The sequence below is a fragment of the Nothobranchius furzeri genome, chromosome 6, assembly GCF_043380555.1.
Source record: "Nothobranchius furzeri strain GRZ-AD chromosome 6, NfurGRZ-RIMD1, whole genome shotgun sequence".
NCBI lineage: Eukaryota > Metazoa > Chordata > Actinopteri > Cyprinodontiformes > Nothobranchiidae > Nothobranchius > Nothobranchius furzeri.
In genome coordinates this window covers 50,181,997-50,201,141 of record NC_091746.1, presented here as the reverse complement: position 1 = coordinate 50,201,141, position 19,145 = coordinate 50,181,997, and the positions used below count along the sequence as shown (strand labels likewise).

The 19,145-nt window shown below is 39.8% G+C and overlaps 1 protein-coding gene across 3 annotated transcripts; it reads right to left on the bottom strand.

The window, feature by feature from the left end:
• Positions 1-59: 59 nt before the first annotated feature.
• rbm18 (RNA binding motif protein 18) lies at positions 60-19,065 on the bottom strand. Of its 3 annotated transcripts, none has more exons than XM_070552291.1 (6): positions 18,838-19,054; positions 17,704-17,817; positions 10,486-10,612; positions 9,649-9,735; positions 2,344-2,444; positions 60-537 (listed from the first exon to the last, which is right to left on the bottom strand). In XM_070552291.1, exons 2-6 carry the CDS (start codon positions 17,808-17,810, stop codon positions 354-356), a joined length of 606 nt encoding a protein of 201 aa, XP_070408392.1. In that variant the 5' UTR covers positions 17,811-17,817; positions 18,838-19,054; the 3' UTR covers positions 60-353. The 3 variants fall into 3 exon arrangements, with proteins under 3 accessions (XP_070408392.1, XP_070408393.1, XP_070408394.1); XM_070552292.1 differs by having other exon boundaries at positions 9,655-9,735; positions 18,838-19,053; XM_070552293.1 differs by lacking the exons at positions 60-537; positions 2,344-2,444 and adding an exon at positions 2,451-2,851 and having other exon boundaries at positions 18,838-19,065.
• Positions 19,066-19,145: the final 80 nt, after the last annotated feature.

Here is a 19,145-nt window from a genome sequence, read left to right as displayed (position 1 = left end):
CTTTTAAATTCCTAACAAATCTCATCAAATAATGCCAAAACATCCAAAAGAGAAGAAAATAACCCACAGATATTTATTCATTTAAAAACATAATCTGAAAATGAAGCAGGTTTGTCAAAAACAACAGTAAAAAAACAAAACATTTCAATTCCAGAACAACTTCAGGAACAACCTGCACAATTACCAAAGGTGAAGGAACTCTCCCTGCAGGTCGGAATCATTTAAATAAATGTGGCTTTGGGTCCACCTGCTTCAAATGTCAACATCTTCTACATGTCATGAGTTTAACCTAGAGTTAGAGCCCATCTGTGAGGAGGTGGGGGCAGAAGGAGGGGGTAGAGCTCCAGGATGGGTCATCTCCTAAACCTGCGGAAGGGCCTGCTCTGGTTACTGTGGTGTGATTTGGAGTAGGGCTCCCAGCGCTTCTTCTCAGGCGGTTTGTTGTAAACATAGGCCGACGGGCCCGAGTAGCTCTCATCTGGGTTCTCCTCCATCATCTGGAGCTTGGCCTCGATGGCTCGGATCTTGGCGCTTGTACTGGAGGAGAGGGAGAAAAGGGCAAAGAGGGGAGACGTTAACTGTGAGGGGGAGGAAGGGAGACTAGAGAGGGGGTGGGGTATCATCACTCATAACTGAAAGAATGGATGGAAAACTGAAGCAGGACTCAGAGCTTCAAGATGAGAAAGAGGGAAAATTGTAGGAAAAATTGTAGAGGTTGTAAGAGGGGAAAGTGGAAGAAATGGGAGTGAGAGGAATTTCAACAGAGAAAACAAGGACAGATGACTCCACACACTGAGCTCCACCTGGCTGTAAAGTGGTTTAACGAAACAACTACAGATTTGCTCTGATCTACACCCAGGTGCTTCTGAAGCTCTAATTCCACCTGCACAACTTCACACAAGCTACTTTAAATGAAAAACAAAATTGGCTCAGATGCTTTTAAAGGTGTGGTTCACTGAAAAACAAAATTTGAATGATTATTTCTGATTATAATCAGTCACTTTGAGTTTTTCATGTGTGCTGAACACGAAAATAGTCTCCTACACCTATCTCCTGCATTAGCTTCTGATAGAAAATAGACAGAGAAACTCTAGGATTTGAAAATCCCGACAGATCTATGTCACACCGTCATTTAAAATTCATGACTTGTGACGGGGAAGGCTGTTGTTGGTTTAGCGTCCAGGAAATAGCAGAGAACGTCTCGGCTACCAGAAGCTAAACTTTAGTATTAGCAACACCACCACACAGCAGAACTTCTCCAGTTTGTATTAACAGCAACGTTGCAAAGTAAAAGGAGTCAGTAGTAGAGCCGTGTTGCTGTTAGCCAATCAGAGATGTCCAAATATCAGGAAATAAGACTCCAAATCCTGCCGTCTGAAACTGTCCTTGGAGCTGGCAATATTCTAGAACTTTAAACTGTTGCACCAGGGCTTTCTGTACCCAGAGAACGACTTTCAAGGCATTCATTCTTACTATAGAGACCACTGCAAATGTATTGATTAAATGGCCTGGCCTGTATTTTGGCAAAGCGCCGTCTAGAGTCCTGGAACCCCCAAGGCGCTTTACAACACAGTGTCTTTCCTAAGGACACAACGACAGCAACAAACTGAGCAGGGCTCGAACCTGCAACCTTCCAATTACGGGGCGAGCACTTAACTCCTGTGCCACCATTGCCCCATTAAATGAACCACACCTTTAAAGGACTCAAATGTCAACATGTTACAGCGGTGTCGCCTCAAAAACATCTATGATGATTAAATCAGAGGAAGTTCACTTCCGACCAATCAAACGGACACATAAATTGAGCCTTTTACTGAAAAGTAAAAACAAAACTTGAACTACCCAAAAATGTCAGTGAACGTATTTAGAGCAAGAAACAGATGCTGGTGTGACCCTCAGAATGGCAAACCTGAACCTCACAATTACACTAAGTATTATTTGTTAAACAAACACAAACCGCTGACTTCTTTTGAGCAAATTAGAGAAGCACGCCACCTGAAGCAGGTCCAAAAAAATTCATCCAGCAGAACACAACAAAGAAAAGGGGAAACAATCTGAATCTAGGCAAAAAACACACATTTATTCTCAGCTGGAGTGACTTAGTTGTTAGGATGCAGAGTGGATACACGGATAGTTGTTTTTCTGTTGTTTTAAAGATTAAAAGTGAGCGGGGTTAAACCCATGTGATTTGTGTGTGTGTGTGTGTGTCTGTGAGTGAGTGAGTGAGCGAGCGAGCGAGAGAGAGAGAGAGAGAGCGAGAGCGAGAGCGAGAGCGAGAGAGAGAGAGAGAGAGAGAGAGAGAGAGAGAGAGAGAGAGAGAGAGAGAGAGAGAGAGAGGCCAACCTGAGATGGCTGGTAGCTAAGGACCCCGCCTCCGGTGATCCGCTGCAGGACGGTTCCAGGCTGGAAGGCATTGTCTTGTCGTTACGGAAACCTTCAAACCTCTGTAAACAACAAACAACACGAGGTGGAAACCAACCAAAGACGTAGATGGGAAAAGACAAAATAAAGAGACAAGAAGAATCAGAGACAGTTATGAAACACACGTAACAAAACCAAACAGTCGGTAAAATACCGTCTGTGTTCTTTACACGCTGGAACAAACTGATGACGGAAATATTATTGGAAGCTTTCTGACACAATGATAAATACAGAGTGCATCATAGCTCATTTCCACAAATATGAACACGGTGTTGATGTCGTTTGTGTGCTGAACCCTAAAAGACGATGGATGGGAAGATGGGGAGGAGCACAAAGCGGGACCAGCTGATGAGCAACAATCAACATCTGCACTCATTCCTCTCAAAACCACCTTCCAAACATCCCCACAGCAACACAGAGCTCTCGTTACCTGGGGAAAGAAAACAGACAGGAGAAAGAAACAAAACTAAACAAAATGAAACACAAAACTCTTGGGAGTGTTGTTCAAAGTATCAAACCAAATGAAGTTGCATGAAATGGAATTAAGCAAATGTTTCATATGTGGTCTAATGGCATTAATGACATGTGTGTGTAAAACAATGACCTTCCCACCAGCCAGGACCCTTCCCATCCACCTATTTCTACAGGCATGGAGCTGGAGACCAAACAGAAACTGTAAACAATGTGTGCGACGGGAAAGAAAACACTAAAGGTTTACAGATTTCTGAATCAATCTCTGGATTTTAGTTGGCAATGTTACTGTGGTGCACATTTCAAAGATCGCATCAGAACTAAAGGGAAGGGATTCTGAATAAATGCCTTAATAACTTAAACACATCTGATACTCAGATATTTGGCCCAACAATGCATCCTCTCATGTAAAACATGTTTTTGACTGCGTGTTGCTTTATGGCAGTATCAGGTAGACATCATATACATGAATACATAGATGCCCTATTGGGCGCTGGAGAGTGTAACAGCATCGCCATTGAACGAGTCTCCTCATTCTCCAACTTTATTTATTTTGCTTAATTATATTTATAATTTAATTATCATGCCATACCTTGTGTCTCATTTTGTGAAGAAGCTTGATAAAATGTCTTTTTTGGTTGGGTATGCACCTTCCTCAGTAGAAATGAATGCACTGGGGGTGAATGGAGACCCATAAAATGGCGGCTTTATCAAATGCTGAAACGCCGCTTAATGTGTTTGTTTGGGCACGCGAGTTGTGTGTTGTGAAGCGCCTTGGAGGGTAACCCTAAGAAGGTGCTATACAATACAGGCCATTTATCATTTCTATGTTTGACTAATAATAATAATAATAATAATAATAATAATAATAATAATAATAGTAGTAGTAATAATAATAATAATAATAATAATAATAATAATAATAAATCAACTTTACCTGTAAAAATCAAATTTTTATTTTTTTTTTCCAATTGTTTGATTATATATTTTGAAATAAGAATTAACAGAAAGCAGGTAAGTTTTAAGCTGATCTTCTGAATTGTAAGATTTTTGCTAATAAATTAAATTAACCAGAAGTGCTAAATATAGGCACTTCTGGTCCTTACACACTAGCATCAGCTCCACTCCTCCTGGATAAGTCGGGGAGTGTTCTTTTTAGGTAGCCTTGATTTTTCCCAAGCACAACCTGACTTCTTTTCAGCCCTCTTCTCAAGGAGGTCAGCCAGGAGCCGAACATGGCCGACACACCCACTGCTGACTGATTGACTGGCTCAAAAGCACACCTATCATTAGGGGGAGCCTCCAATTAGCAGATAGAATGAACCCACGGGAGCATCCTGCATGCATGATTCATTATCATTCTGGATGCTGTGGAGTTAACAAGCCTCCGACTGAAGCTGTATTGCTCTGTCCCTCACTGCTGTGAGGAGGCAGGCAGGCACGCACGCACACACACACAGTGCTGGCAGACACAGCAAAGCAGGATGAAATATCAGAGTCATAGTCTCCAAAAGCAAGACTCCTCAGACCGCTTTTGTTCAACAATGGAGACACTGCAGACTTCTCAGCACTATTTTGCCCCGCCCACGTGCTCCGAGATGTGCTCATGACATCACAGGCCACAGACCGCCCATGTGCTTAATCACGTCCGCATTCCTAAGGCAGTGTGGAACGAACGCAGCCAAGCCTGGGGCGGGCGGAGCGGAGTGGAGTCGATGCTAGTGTGTACGTGGCACATGATTATATGCAGCAAATTTAAAAGCATTAATTTAGGGGTGTAGGTCCAATTTAAACAAGTGTAGAGTTAATTTAACATGATATAAATCACATAAATGAGCATGAAACTGAGTGAGTGTGTATAACTCTGTTTAACTGGTACTGGCATTAACTCATTACACAATAACATCAGTGCAATGTGATATTCAGTATGTGTTCAATACTTGTGCTATTTGAATGTAGGCTACATTAGTATGGCTGTGTCCTTTGTGCTGCATAGTTCTGGAAACCTAAGTTTCCTTTTGATTTGTTGTTTTTAGTGGTTGAAGGTTACAATAATAGCTTACTGCCTTTGAGTGTTTACCTGTTATCATGTTATTATTTCCTTCTTCATTTTCTCTAAGTGTATGTGCTGCTGTAATGAGTGAACTTCCTGACTGTGGGATTAATAAAGTCTACTCTATTCTATTTTATTCTATTCTATTCTAGAATGCCCAATAACAAGGGTAGGCAACTCTGGTCCTAGAGAGCTGCTGTCAAGCATGTTTAAGAGGTTATTCTGCTTCAACACACCTGGTTTTAATCAGTAGATGATTAACAGACTTCTGCTGAGTCGGATGACCTTCTGAACAGGTGAATCGACTGTGCTAATGCAGGAAAACAACTAAAACATGCTGGAAGGCAGCTCTCCAGGACCAGGTTGGCTACTCCTGGCCTATAAGATCCTTCCCAGTTTACTGGTGAAAAATGGCTTGAGTCTCTCTGAGATTACACAGGGAACACTGGTGATTGACGAGCTGGACCACTTGAGTCATCTCAAAAATAAGAAGTCTCAGGATGGCTCTCAGGAACGAGGCTTAAGCTCTAGTGTGGTTTCGTATCTGACCAAACACTATCATCAGGGTGGTTGTGGATCATCTGGAGCTAACACCTTGCACTATAATCGGAGTTGAAACATTTTCTGTGAGATTCCTCCACCAGGCTGCGCAGTGGTTAGAGCTGTTGCCTTGCAGCAAGAAGGTCCTGGGTTCGCTTCCCAGCCTTGGATCTTTCTGCATGGAGTCTGCATGTTCTCCCTGTGCATGCGTGGGTTCTCTCCGGGTACTCCGGCTTCCTCCCACAGTCCAAAAACATGACTGTTAGGTTGATTGGTCTGTCTAAATTGTTCTTAGGTGTGAGTGTGTGCATGATTGTTTGTCCTGTGTGTCTGTGTTGCCCTGCGATGGACTGGCTCTCTGTCCAGGGTGCCAGGGTGTAGCCCGCCTGATTGCCCATTGAAAATGGATGGATGGATGGATTCCTCCACCACTGGGGTAGAGCTGGGTGCGGTGATGGCAAACGAAGCGGTTTAAGCTTTAATCATTTCATTATGACCAATAATGTTTGTATAAAGTCTTGCCAATAGTCTGAACCGGACTGGACACTAATATTGAGCATCATTTTGTAACATAAAGAAAAGTTAGTGAGTGAAATATTTGCTCATTTCCTTTTGTACACAACAGTAAAACGCGCAAATAAAAGCATGAAGAAAGATTTTTACCCAATATCATTTTTTACGACGTGAGCTTGCATTTAAAGTCACAGTTCAGATGATTTACAGTGTTTCTATGGAAAGGTTATTAAGAATAAATAAAATCTCATCTGCTGTTGATCACTCTGAGCAACCTCAGTTTAAAGAAGTAATTCATAAATCATTACACTCCCATTCTTAATCCTTAATCCAGTATGATATAGTTAATTATAACAGAAAGTACCGGAAGATCATACTTTGTTTCTACAAACAAAGGTTATAGGGACAGACTGATATTGATCGGCCAATATTAATTGACAGAAGGTGCAATCTGCAATAATTCTGCTGTGAAATAATCACTTAACAGTTTAATGTCTCAATCAAGTTGGAAGGAAGGTTATACTGAAACATATTTCATTCTCAGCCAGCTGGGGGGTTGTCAGTTTTTCTCCGGTTGAAAACAAAACAAAAGCAGGACGTATTTACTGTTTAACGGAGTTTGTGAGGTTGTCTGATCTGCCGTGAGCTAACGCTGCAGCGCCAGCATTTTTAATTAAAAACCAGCAGACAAAAAGCACCAGAATTGTTTAAAGAACCAAAGCCAGTAAAGAGGAGCAACCCAGAACTTATTTCTTGTGCCCCAAGAAGCCACGGCATCTTTTTGTTTTCCTCCAATATTGGGCAAAGAAGGTTAGATGCTAATGTTGAGCTAACAATGCGAACGGTGAATTATAAGCTAAAAATATCTCAAGCTACCTCCTTTAATGTGTCATTCAGAACTATAACAGCAAGACAGCAAACAACCCTCCTTATAAGCTGGAGGCATACTACTGTAATAAGTGCAGTAAGTGCTCCCTACCGTAAAACATCCAAGAGTGCTAACATCATATGACAATGTATTTATCTATTTATCAATTTACTGTGTATGACTCATCTGTTTGTAATATAGAATATCATGGTGCTGATCAGTAACGGACAACAGCCATGGTACTCAACGAACGGGAGTGAGTGTATTTTTGCAAAAAAAATTATAATAATAATAACTGCAGTATCCACATTTGACCACAGGATGCCAGTTTTACAGATTTCACCTTTAATAGATTTCAACTTCATCGCCTACTGGTTGAAAGTGGAATTACAACTGTTGTAAATAGGGATGTAAGAAAATATCGAAATGGCAATATATCATAATATTTTTTCCTGTGATTTTACATCGATATTCAAAAGCTGTGTATCTAATTTTTGGAAGACTTTACATGCAAACATTTGTGTATTTTCTTTTCTTTTGGTGCAATTCAAACGCTGATCGCTAGTTGGCAGCAGTGTTCAATGGGTTTTGTTTCCACCGTTGAAATGTACATCCCTCTATTATGGTTCAGATAGCTCATGTTAAACACGTTAATTATCAGTTTGGACGCTAATAACGTCTGACTGAGTGTATCACAATATATCGTGATACATTGTATCGTCTCCCTTGTATCGTGATACGTATCATATCACCAACACACATTCTTAGTAGTAAACAACCCTGTCGCAGCCTCCAATGAGTGTAAGCTGCGCTGACGTTCACTCCATTTTCAGCTCTTTGTCTAGTTCGCACTTTCTTTTGCATCACTCCAAAGACATTACTCTATTACTTTTATTTCCAGGCTACGCCATGATGCAAAAATAAATAAAGTAAATTTCTTTTTCCGCTTTTTATCTATGATCGGTGTACTGAAAATGCTAACTGCTAGCCTTTAAATGAGCTACCGACACAGTAAACTCTAACCCGACCATTGGTCCACCTCTCACTTGTGCACCAAGCTACAAAGTTTCTTAGTGCAGTTTCTGGCCAGAAGAAGACTGCAGTGAGCTGTCCCATGTGAAGCTGCTCAACGTTCTGGTTCGAGAACCACTGAAACCAGTTTGAAAACAAGTTTAAAGTGTTGAAAAATCTTTAATGTTGCTTTAAGATTTAAGGTTTGTTAAAATCAGTGTTCAAAAACTTCCTAGGTTCAGAAATGTGCGTAAGCTGTCATTATTAGTGAGATTTTAGCCTTTTAACTTCAGATTAGGCAGAAAACATTTCAATGTCAGCCATAAAAACTGACCCAAAAAATTGGCAGCACATATCGGCCAACCATGATAGACAGTTTAGCATCAGCAATAGAAAAACCCATCTGGGTCAATCTCTAGTTCAAAGAGTTGCACAGCAGGTAAGATATAACCTAGGGCTGAGCAATAAATAAAAAATGTATCGACTCTTATCAAGATAATGTTTCCCATGTCAATAAATTTGATAATTAAAAAATGAAAAGATGTGTGTAGGTTCGCAACGTTCATGTCCCTTTAAGAAGCTGTACCACCTTCAGTCACGTAAAAATGTGACTCAACCTAATACATGTGACAGCCCCATCTAGTGGACAACTTTTGTTTCTGCGCGTACCTGTAGTTATCGTCCATTTATCGTTAGAGGTGAAATTCTCAATATATCAGGATACTGATTTTAGGCCATTTCGCCCAGCCCTAATACAACCTGTTCATGAATTTAGCAGAAACCCACTTCAAAATCAGGTAAATCATCACTTTAAGACAAGAAAATTATTTTTATGTTTGCAAAAACATTAAATGGATCCATCCAGCAATCATTTCCATTTTTCCGCCATTGTTGAATTGACTCGCTCTAAACAAAGAAGCTTCATCAACAGTTGTTTTGTTTTATTAGACAACAAAATAGGATGCCATCATTGTTGTAATTACAGCATTATTTTGTTTTTGTGTTTTGCGATTCCAGACGGAAACCATTTATTCTGGTTCCAAAGGTTGTTTTGCAAGAGACATAAACACACTGTTTGCGTGACGGCTGACGGTGGCACGAGTGATGCAAGGGCACTTGTTTTTTTACTGCAAATCAGAAATGTAGGCAGATGTTTTCTTCATTAAGCACATGAAACCTGATGATGGTGAACATCAAAGGGAGCTTTGTTTCTACAGTAAAGCTTCTAAAAGTCTGATCGCGTTAAAAACTGGAGGAAACAAAACCATAGAGACTGATTTCCAAACATTCAAATGTAAGTGCAACTGGTTTAATGTGGTTAAGTTAAAATGGTGTACAAGTCTACAGATGTGAAGATGGAGCCTGTGTGTGTGTGAAAGAACGAACAGATTTAGCCGCTGGATGTGTGAACTGAGCCCAGATTTATCCAACAGCGTGTTGTCTGAGAGGCAGCAGCATTGACCTTCACCCCTCTCTACCATGTCTTTGTGCGTATGTGTTTGTAGGGCGTGATTCGTCTCTATGCAGGATTTCCCTTCACCCTTCGTCAGTGGGTTGTCTATTGTTAAGAGACAGGCAAGAGCTGTTAATGGATCTCTTTGTAAACCTGAGTGATATCAAAAGAAAAACAGATCAGACTAATTTATCATTGCTCCAAATAAAACTCAAGAATAATAAATCTAAATTTGTTTCCTCTTTTAATGCCAGTTAATTTGCGACTCTTTTTGTGGATATCATCAGTGATTGTGTAGAGGCAGAGTCTGACACTTACCCTCACCTGAGCGTGCGCCCAGCGCACCACTAGCTTCTTAGACAAAGCCAATTTCCCATTCAAACACTGGATCGCCCTCTCAGCCTCCTGCAGACAACCACACAAACACAGCAAGAGCATTAGGATGAGCGAAGGCGAGAGCGGAGGGATGAATTCCTTAAATATCACTTGATGATTGCTCCAGCATCATTAAATCATTAGTCCTCACAATTCAGATGTGGAACAGATGATAATAGATGACAATCTGATCACAGAGGGCCATAACTGGTGTGGAACTCTGTGTGGAAAAGTAGTTTTGTCTAATCAGAAGTGTAAGTGGCTTTTGCGCTAAATTACAATAATGAATTTCTCCATTTAACTGTGTCTTCGTGTAAGTGTGTGTGTGTGTGTGTGTGTGTGTGTGTGTGTGTGTGTGTGTGTGTGTGTGTGAGAGAGAGATAAACACTCGCTTCCGTTGTGTAATCCTGTTGGGAGGGCTTCATATCCCACAGATAGACACTAGCTGTGAAACTAGATGCTTATCATGATCCGCAGGCACACTCCAAAACAAATACAGCCCGACGATACCTGTGAAGCTGTGAGAGCGCCCTGGTTTTGGAATATGGTCCACGTCAGTCAGACACAAACCCAGGTCCCGACTGCTGGTGGGAGGGTCGTAAAGTTTGTTTCTGACTGTTAGAGTTCATTTAAAAGGACATGTGACAGGTAGTTGGTGAGTCAGAATTAATATGAACGGTCTTGTTGTGCTGACGAACTTAAAGACCATCTACTAAACCAAAAACAACACAATAGATAAAAGCAAAATAAGTACAGTAAATAGAAGGGATGTTCGTGTACCTCTCTGGTACTGAAGTTGACAAAGCAGTACCCCCTTGGTTGCCCCTCCAGAGGTCCAGACTTATGAAACAGGAAGTCAAACTGTTTAACTTTGCCAAACTTTTCCAACAACTTCACCAAGTGATACCTGCCAAGAGAAGAATCGTGTGAAAGAAACCACAGAGAGACTTTTATTTTATTCTTTAAGACATTTTCCCCAAACTTTATTACTAATACTACAAATATGTTTCATTTCAGCCCAAATGTCCAAAATTTTCCCCAAAAAATGACAAACATCAAGCACTGAAACACACTTTTAGAGCACAATCTTATAAAGCTGTCACAAGGATTCATTCAGTTTGTGAATCTGTCAAGTCGAGCTAATGAGAACAACAGCTTTCTCTCCTTGACACCTTCATAACAGCTGGTGTGGCTGGCCACCGACAGTAAATCTCTTATTGAGACAATGCTGAGGATACAGTAGCAGGACAATGAGGGAATAAAACAGAGGAAGCTTCAAATCCCCTCTGAGAGCCGAGCTCGGCACAAACAACCTCCACCGACGGGCTACGTGTGTGTGTGTGTGTGTGTGTGTCACTGACCATGGGTAGTCATGGAAACACGTCATTTCTTTGATAGTATAGAAAAGAGACAGAAATTCAGAATCACTATGAGAACGTGCACACAGGTTCAGTCAACAGCCAGAAGTCTGCTGAACTTGTCCAACAAATCTATGTTTTCAAACATTTGATTTTTTTTATTTTAAGTGTAGAGATGAAAGCTAAAGAAAATGTTTGTATTTGATAAAAAAAGGTATCCAAAATGTTCTGTTTCCTTAATTCATTTGTATTTATTGGCTCAAGTTTGATGCTCGTCTACATCAGCATGTTCCTGAAGTTCATAAATGGAAGCTAAGACTGCACTTGTGTGTGATTTAGGCCAATAACAGTCAACTGAGTGGCCAGTATTAACACTCAGTTACGTCAGGAACCAAGTGTTAAACAAACGACAGAGATTACAAAACACAGCTGCAGCCACATTACTAAAGGTTATGATCCATAAAAAAATTACTTTTCTTTTAGCTCTTAAACTACAGATACTCAATTATAGCCAACAGATAAACTTGTGGTTATTAAATACAATTCATTTGGGAAAGACTATGTTGAGTTCACATTTTAAGGAAACTACATGTAGATATTTACGCCAGTAGGTATCAGAGCTATGCAGAGAAAATAACTTTTACAAGAATAAATACACCACAAAAATACATAGAGCATTATATGCAAAGGAAAAGCTTAAACACACTTTTTACATGATGACCATAGTGATCATAGCATTTTTCAAATCAAGATCATACGTCAGTTGTGTTTTGCCCTTGTTCTGCCACTTTTACTTGGGTCGTATCTGTCACAGGATGTGTGTGAGTAAGAGTTAAATTATGGTTGCGAAGCAGAAGGTGACTAAACAAATCCCAATAGTTTATTCAGGGTGAAAATCAAAACTAGACGATAAACGTAATCACCTGAGCAGCTTTATTTATTTCCTTTCTCTGTATGTCCTGCACATGTGGAGAATATGACAATAAATGACTTTGACTATTTCAAACTGACCAGTTCTGATAGCTTTCCCACGGGAAGTAAACACTGCATTTACGTTGCATTTGTTCTTTCTACAAATTTTTGATCAAACAGGTATATCGTATGTTTCACTGCAGCCTTAAACTAATCAGAATAAAGTTGCATCATTAAGTAGTTAACTCCTACAGGGGCCAGAACTACTATGTTGTTCTTTTTAAATATTATTATTACATTTAATGTCCAACACTAAGAGATATGCACAAGAACAAATATGATCACTTGTGAACAAAATAAATGTTTATAAATAAAAATGTAAAAATAACTCAAACTCTGCATGATTTCAATATTCTTCTCTTTCATGACTTGATCAACATTTTTAGAGCTTCAAATACTCACAGTACAATGTTTCTCTCCGGTTATGTTCCAGGTTTTCCATCTGGGTAATGCATTTAGCAGCATTTTCCATATATTTTTGTGGAACAGAAGCAAAAGAGCCTCTAATTAAATTAATTAGAAAGTAAAAGTACGGTGAAATAGCTCAGCTGTAGCGCCAGAGAGAAAAAAGACACCTGGCAGCAAACATGATGTAATTGTAGATACTAGTGATGCACCGATATGAAATATTTGGGCTGATACCGATATCCGATATTAATATCACTGTTATGGCCGATACCCGATATTTGCCGATACAGATATACTGACATTAATGCTTCTAGAAGCTGCCGATTTAATATAGAATGAAAATTATTAAAGCTGACTTTATGTTATTATGTACACACACCACACACACATTTACGATTCTGGTGATTAATATCGTTGTCACATGACTAAACAAACACACACACATCCCTCACCCTCTGAAACAGATAAACAAATGGAAACAAGAAGGAAAAACTATCGGTTTTTAATATCGGCCCAGTTTTATTTATCGGGCCGATACGTTAAAAAATGACTAACATCGGCGGATACCGATATTGATGCCGATATATTGTGCATCCCTAACACATACCCAGAGGTGGAAAGTAACAAATTACATTTACTCACGTTACTGTAATTGAGTATCTTTTTTGTAAATTTATACTTTTTAAGTCGTTTTTAAAAGCTGTGCTTTTACTTTTACTTGAGTAAGTTTTTAAAAAAGAATTGTAATTTGCTACATTTTAAGTCATATCCGTTACTGAGTAAAAATAAATTATAGGCTTAATAAATTAAAAATATTACGTGTAGCAGCGTCGGAACGGAAAGAGACACCTGCATGAGCGCCGCGTCTAAACCGTGGGGGGGTGGGGTGGGGGGAGGGGTACACGTTAGCTCAAAGACATCAGTTCAGTTCCTCAACTCGCTGTTTACCTCCTCTCTCCCTCCTCTCCTGTGTGTTGGATCCCGCACCTTCGCGCACCGGTGTGACGTCATCAGAAATCTGCTCAGTTCCGTGTTTGAATTGTGTTTCTCTACCGCTCCGCAAGGAAGCGGCAAAATAACGTTTAGCGCTCATAACAAGCGGATTATCAGCGCTCTGCTCATAAAACAGAAGACCTGCAGGCCTCCGTGAGTTAAAACATCCTGATACTGTTAAGGTGTAAACATTGTGCTCCATCCCTGAGTTTGAACTCAGAAGTTGCTTCTTGATGCCACAGATATGTGATGATTTAGCTTGTTTCTTTATTTTACTCCAGAATAAGAGATTAAATTATTACAAAAGCAGTTCAATGTAGTTAAATTAGTCAATCAAATGATTCTAACATGCCGCTGTGTGTGTGTGTGTGTGTGTGTGTGTGTGTGTGTGTGTGTGTGTGTGTGTGTGTGTGTTTAGATTTATTTGACCTACCAAAACTTTCATTACTGAGACAATTTAAATAATATTCCATTAAAATGTTTGACTGAAAAAAAAACTAAATAAACTCAAAAAGACCTTCTTATGTATAGTCGTGTTACCCCATGGAACCGCAGAGGCCTCAGACTGACCCCAAGTGTTTTGTATAACTGTTCATGGGGAATCAAAGCTGGAGTCCTTTATTGTTTAGACGACTGTTGTTCGTACAGCCTTAAGTGGTTTGTGTGTGTGTGTGTGTGTGACCGCAAAAGTGAGTGTGTGACGTGACTGCTGGGCGTGTGTTCATGTGTATGTGAGAGAGGGACTCCCAGCTGGATGCTGCGGCTGAAGGGGAGGGGGTAAAGCGACAGGTTGTACTAAGGTCTTCCAGCCCTCTACGACACCCTGGGGGCTGTAGGCTAGCGAGGAGTTTTGCTTTTCCCAGACAACACCCTAAAACCTCCTCTGTGGAGGTGGTCCATCCTGCAGCGCTGATGAACAAAACCCTTCTACTGAAATCGATCTGGTCAGATATTCAGTAGGCGACTAGTTAATCCACAGACGGATTATTCCTGGTGATCACGGATTAAAAATGAACTTTAAAAAGAGTTTGGTACTTATTATTCAGCACAATGATAGTAAATTAAAAATTATATGGTGTTTGGAGTTATTTTAACCTGAGAAGCAACAAATACAAAGCTGTAGTAGCTTTTTTTATCAGTATTCTTTGGGGACCGATTAGACGGCAGACACTCCAAGAACATTTTTGGATGCTAGCAAGCTGAACCACAATGGACCGCTCCTCCTGGGGGCTGTAAAATCCACCGGAGGAAGAGGGGGAGAGAAGGGGGGAGGAAGGAGAGGAAAAGGGAGGGAAGGGTAAGCAAAGGGAGAGTAAAGTTCAGAAAGGGGATGTTGACAGAGAGGTGAAAGGTGTTGGAGGAGGAAGATAAGCCTAAAGGAAAAGAAGGTGAGAAGCCAGGTGGGAAAGATAGGAGAGCTACGGAGTGAAGAAGAAGAAGAAAAAGGAAGGAAGAGGGGTGATGTGTGTCGAGTCTAGAAAAAGATAACTCTAGAGGAGGAGTTATAAGCAGTACGGGCTAAAAAGGAAAACACATAAATAAATGTAAACTTTCCAGCAAAGCAGCTTCCAGAAGTTTCTTCATCTTTTCTGAACACTTTCAAGCAGCAGCATGAGTCAGCTTGGGGTCATCATCCAAGCTGAGTTCATTAATAAAACCCATGACAAACACCAGGTCCACAACTGTATGTGTAACACGAGGGCCAGGGACGGAAAACAGAGGAAGAAAGTGATGGATTACTACCAAGCAGGCAAAAGTAGAAAAGCATGAAAATGTGCTGAAAGCTCCAGTAACACCTGCTCTGCTTCTTCTCTGCATGGTGGAGTCTGAAATATAGAAGTTTAAAAACATTTATGATGCCCTGAAAACTAATAATGACCTGACATTTAAAGTAGAAACTTAAAAAGGAGGGTTTTCTGCAACCTGAGGCTCTGAAACCATCACTGCAAAAAAAAGAGCCCAGTGGCAACTCTTCACCGTCTTCCAGCTAGAAAGGGTGCAGTGAAACATGACTGACTAAACACCAACAGAATTTTATTTACATGACTGACAATACAGTAAAAGATTTAAAAAGAGCTGGTTTCTTGCAACAATAGTTTTGACCAGAGCAACAATTGCAGAACTTTTTCATGCATCTGGAAAATCAGGTTCGTTCTGAGATCTGAAACTTGCATGGACGTCCTTGGATCAGTCATGATTGTGAAAATCTGACAAATCGAGATCTGGGTGAGGGTTTGGAGTTGAGGGTGAGTGATAACGTTAGAATTTGAATTTATTTATTTGAATGGGACAATGCATATTAATGAACGTGCAAGAAGTAAATATACCAGAATCAGCAAAGTACGTTTCCATCCGTAGTCCCATGTACATAAGGCACAGACAGTGCAATTTAAAGCAAGGTAATTCAAAAAGAAAACATACAAAGAATTAAAAACAAAGATAGCTAAAATATGTAAATAACATAACTCCTTATATTTTCCATACGTGCAAAGAATCAAATTCAGACATGGGGCAAATCATTAGATTACAAGGATAAAACGACAAGAAAAACACATATTGATAAAACCAGATGATTGATGTTTGCACTGACGAATTCCGAGTAGCCATGTTTTCAACTGACTTTTAAAAGTATGGAAGACTGTTTCTTATATTAACCGGTAACTTATTCCACTCACTGCATCCCTTAATTAATAAAGTATTCTGTGAAATGTACTTTTCCTATATTTAACCTAGCAATCGCCCTGTGAGGTCGATTGGGTATTTCCGGTACTTTTTTGCCTTTTAAAGTATTCCAGTGGGGTGCCGGTGTGTTGCCTGTCAGCGATTTGTAAATGAGACAGAAGTTTTTAAAAGTCATAAAATCATTAAAGGTTAAGAAGTTATGTTTTTCTAAAATCTTGCAAATGTGATAGGATGGTGGTTTTTGGTCTGAAGTCTTTATTGCTTTTTTATATATTTGTTTAATCCCAGATAATGCATCATTTTTACAACAAAAATCCATATAATTCACTTAACCTGTTAGTCTCTGGAATTCTGAAAGGTATATTGAAAGCTCAGATGATCAGAAGAAATATGGAAAAGCACAGCTAAAAATGTATTTTAAATATAAGTAAGTTTCTAAGTAGATTTTAATATTTTGATGCTGTCTTATAGAAAAATATATATGTTTACCTGCAATAAAGCCTGAAGAGAATAAAGAAAAATGTGGTTGAGAATTTCTTAAACCAGGTCCACATTCCCCTCAGCGCTGAGTTTAGTTCACCGGGACGAACAGAGAGTTCTGCGCATTCTGTCCTGGAGCTAATTAATCTTCCCAATCAGTAACAGGGGCCACGTGCATTTCTCTTGTTTTTCCCTCCATGATGTGATGTAGTGGACTATTTCAAAAGAAGCAGAGCAGGGGAAGGGGAAGGAAACGCCTGTCTAGACGCCCACCAGAACCGCGGCTCGTACATTCTCCAGCAGCCCCCACAGGCACACAGAAAACACTCCTCACCCTGAAAAACGACCTTTGCTCCATCACAACATACATTAGAATATTCTTGTCAATCACACTCTCAGCAGCTCACACACCCTTGCACACACGCAGAAAGATGCTCGCCTGTGATGAAGTGAGACAAGCTAATGATGTTCACAGACTTTTGTATGTGTCGAAGCCTGCACCCCAACAAGCTGCCACACAAACTTCAATGGTGTATTTAAACACACACACACACACACACACACACACACACACACACACACACACACACACACACACACACACACACACACACACAAAAGCAGCTCCAGGTTGACACAAAGAGAGTAAACAGGGCAGGTGAGTGAGGAATGATGGCTGCTCCTTAGCAGAGCAGGTCTCCTCGCCTCACTGCCTCTCTTTCACACAGCCAGACCTGTCTGCTCTGTCTCAGCCAATGACACACACACACACGGTTAATTAATCATATACGCATGCACAATATGTTGCCTCTCTATGAGGTAGAACCAGGCAAATTAAAAACCAATGCCAAAGGTTCATAATGTGAACCTAATTAGAGGAACTTGAGTCAACAACTACTAAAGTCAACACCAAATGTTCTGCCTGTTTTTTTAGCAGCAATGTTTTATAATAAAAATGTTGAATAAACAATACAGTTTCATATTAATTCTGTTTAACTCTGCATGGCTTTTTGGTCAATTTTATTTTTAATAAGAATTTTATCATCCTAAAATCGTACATATGAGATGATGAAGAAACAAAGCAGTTAAAAACCTGGTTACTCACTCTGTGATTTTTGGGTCGATGTTACCAATCCACAAACGGTTCCCATCATGCACTGTGCTCTCTGAAATAATAGAGGCATTTTCCACCGTCTCTGCTGCAGACGACATATGTACTCTGTGAAAAGCAGGAAGAATAAGCTTGATTTTAAACAGAAAGAGGATGACAATTAGCCTTCTGCCTCATGTTAATGCAGAATAGACTGGCATTATGTATTCACATGTATGTGTGACTACATTGGTGATTCATGTAGGTCTAAATCTGTAACGAGAGTGATCAGTCAACAGTCAAAAAGACTGGAGGAAAGTTTTCAAGACATCCTTTCAAAAATGTATTTTAATTTATTGTTACTATACAACTTTTCCAAAAGATGTGCACTATAACTGTGTGTATATATACAAAGTTATATATATATATATCTGTGTGTGTGTGTGTGTGTGTGTGTGTGTGTGTGTGTGTGTGTGTGTGTGTGTGTGTGTGTGTGTGTGATTGATGTTCTGCTTTCACTAAAAAGAAAACGCTTAGCATAACATAAGAAAATTGATATTCCACATAAACATAATGATATGTATGAATAAATAAATAAATTCTTGCTTGATTAATACATGTTTTATAAATGAATACGTTTGTCGAATTACAAACAAGTCTAATTTCTATTGTTCACTTTAAGTTAGTTTTACACGAATTCAGTTATTTGGGAAATAAAAAGTTATAAAAACAGTAGAATAAGCCACACTAGGCGTCTGGTGCTCTACAGCTACCTGGAGCACTCAGGTGTGACGCAAATAAAAACTGACATTTCGACACCATGCACCTGACGAAGACACACATGGGGTCGAAAGATTAGTCTTTGTCTGCATCTAATAACTACTTACTCGCCTGAGTGCTCCAGCCCCCTTATTTATAAGTTATGAACACATTCAGCAGGTTTTCTTTAGTTTCACTAGGACTGGGATGACCCCGTTAAGAAAAACTCAATCTTTACAACTCAGTAAACTTACAGGCGTCATTCGTAATTTGTTGAATGAACAAAACCGCGTGAGATCGAAACATCTTTTAACGTGGAATAATTACATCAAAACAATTAAAACAACCCGTGTGTCAAAGTAGCATTAGCATTTAGCTTCACTAAATTACCTCGTTTTTTCAAACCTCTTCAACGGCGACTTGTGCGACTCAGTGCTGCAACTAATCCCACTTTCGGGATTATTAAATACGTCAAAACGTATGTGTAATCATTTTAGAGAACGATATTCCTATGAAATAACTGGCTGGATTCGTTAGCTCAAATGAAAAACATCCAATTTGCTACCACCTGTCAACAAAGGCGCAGGATGATGATGATATTTTTGTAACGTTTGAGGAGTCTGTTGAAAGCAGTCGGTTTGTAGTCTGGCATCTACCTTATGAACTTTCAACGACCAACTATCAGTATCAACGCGTAA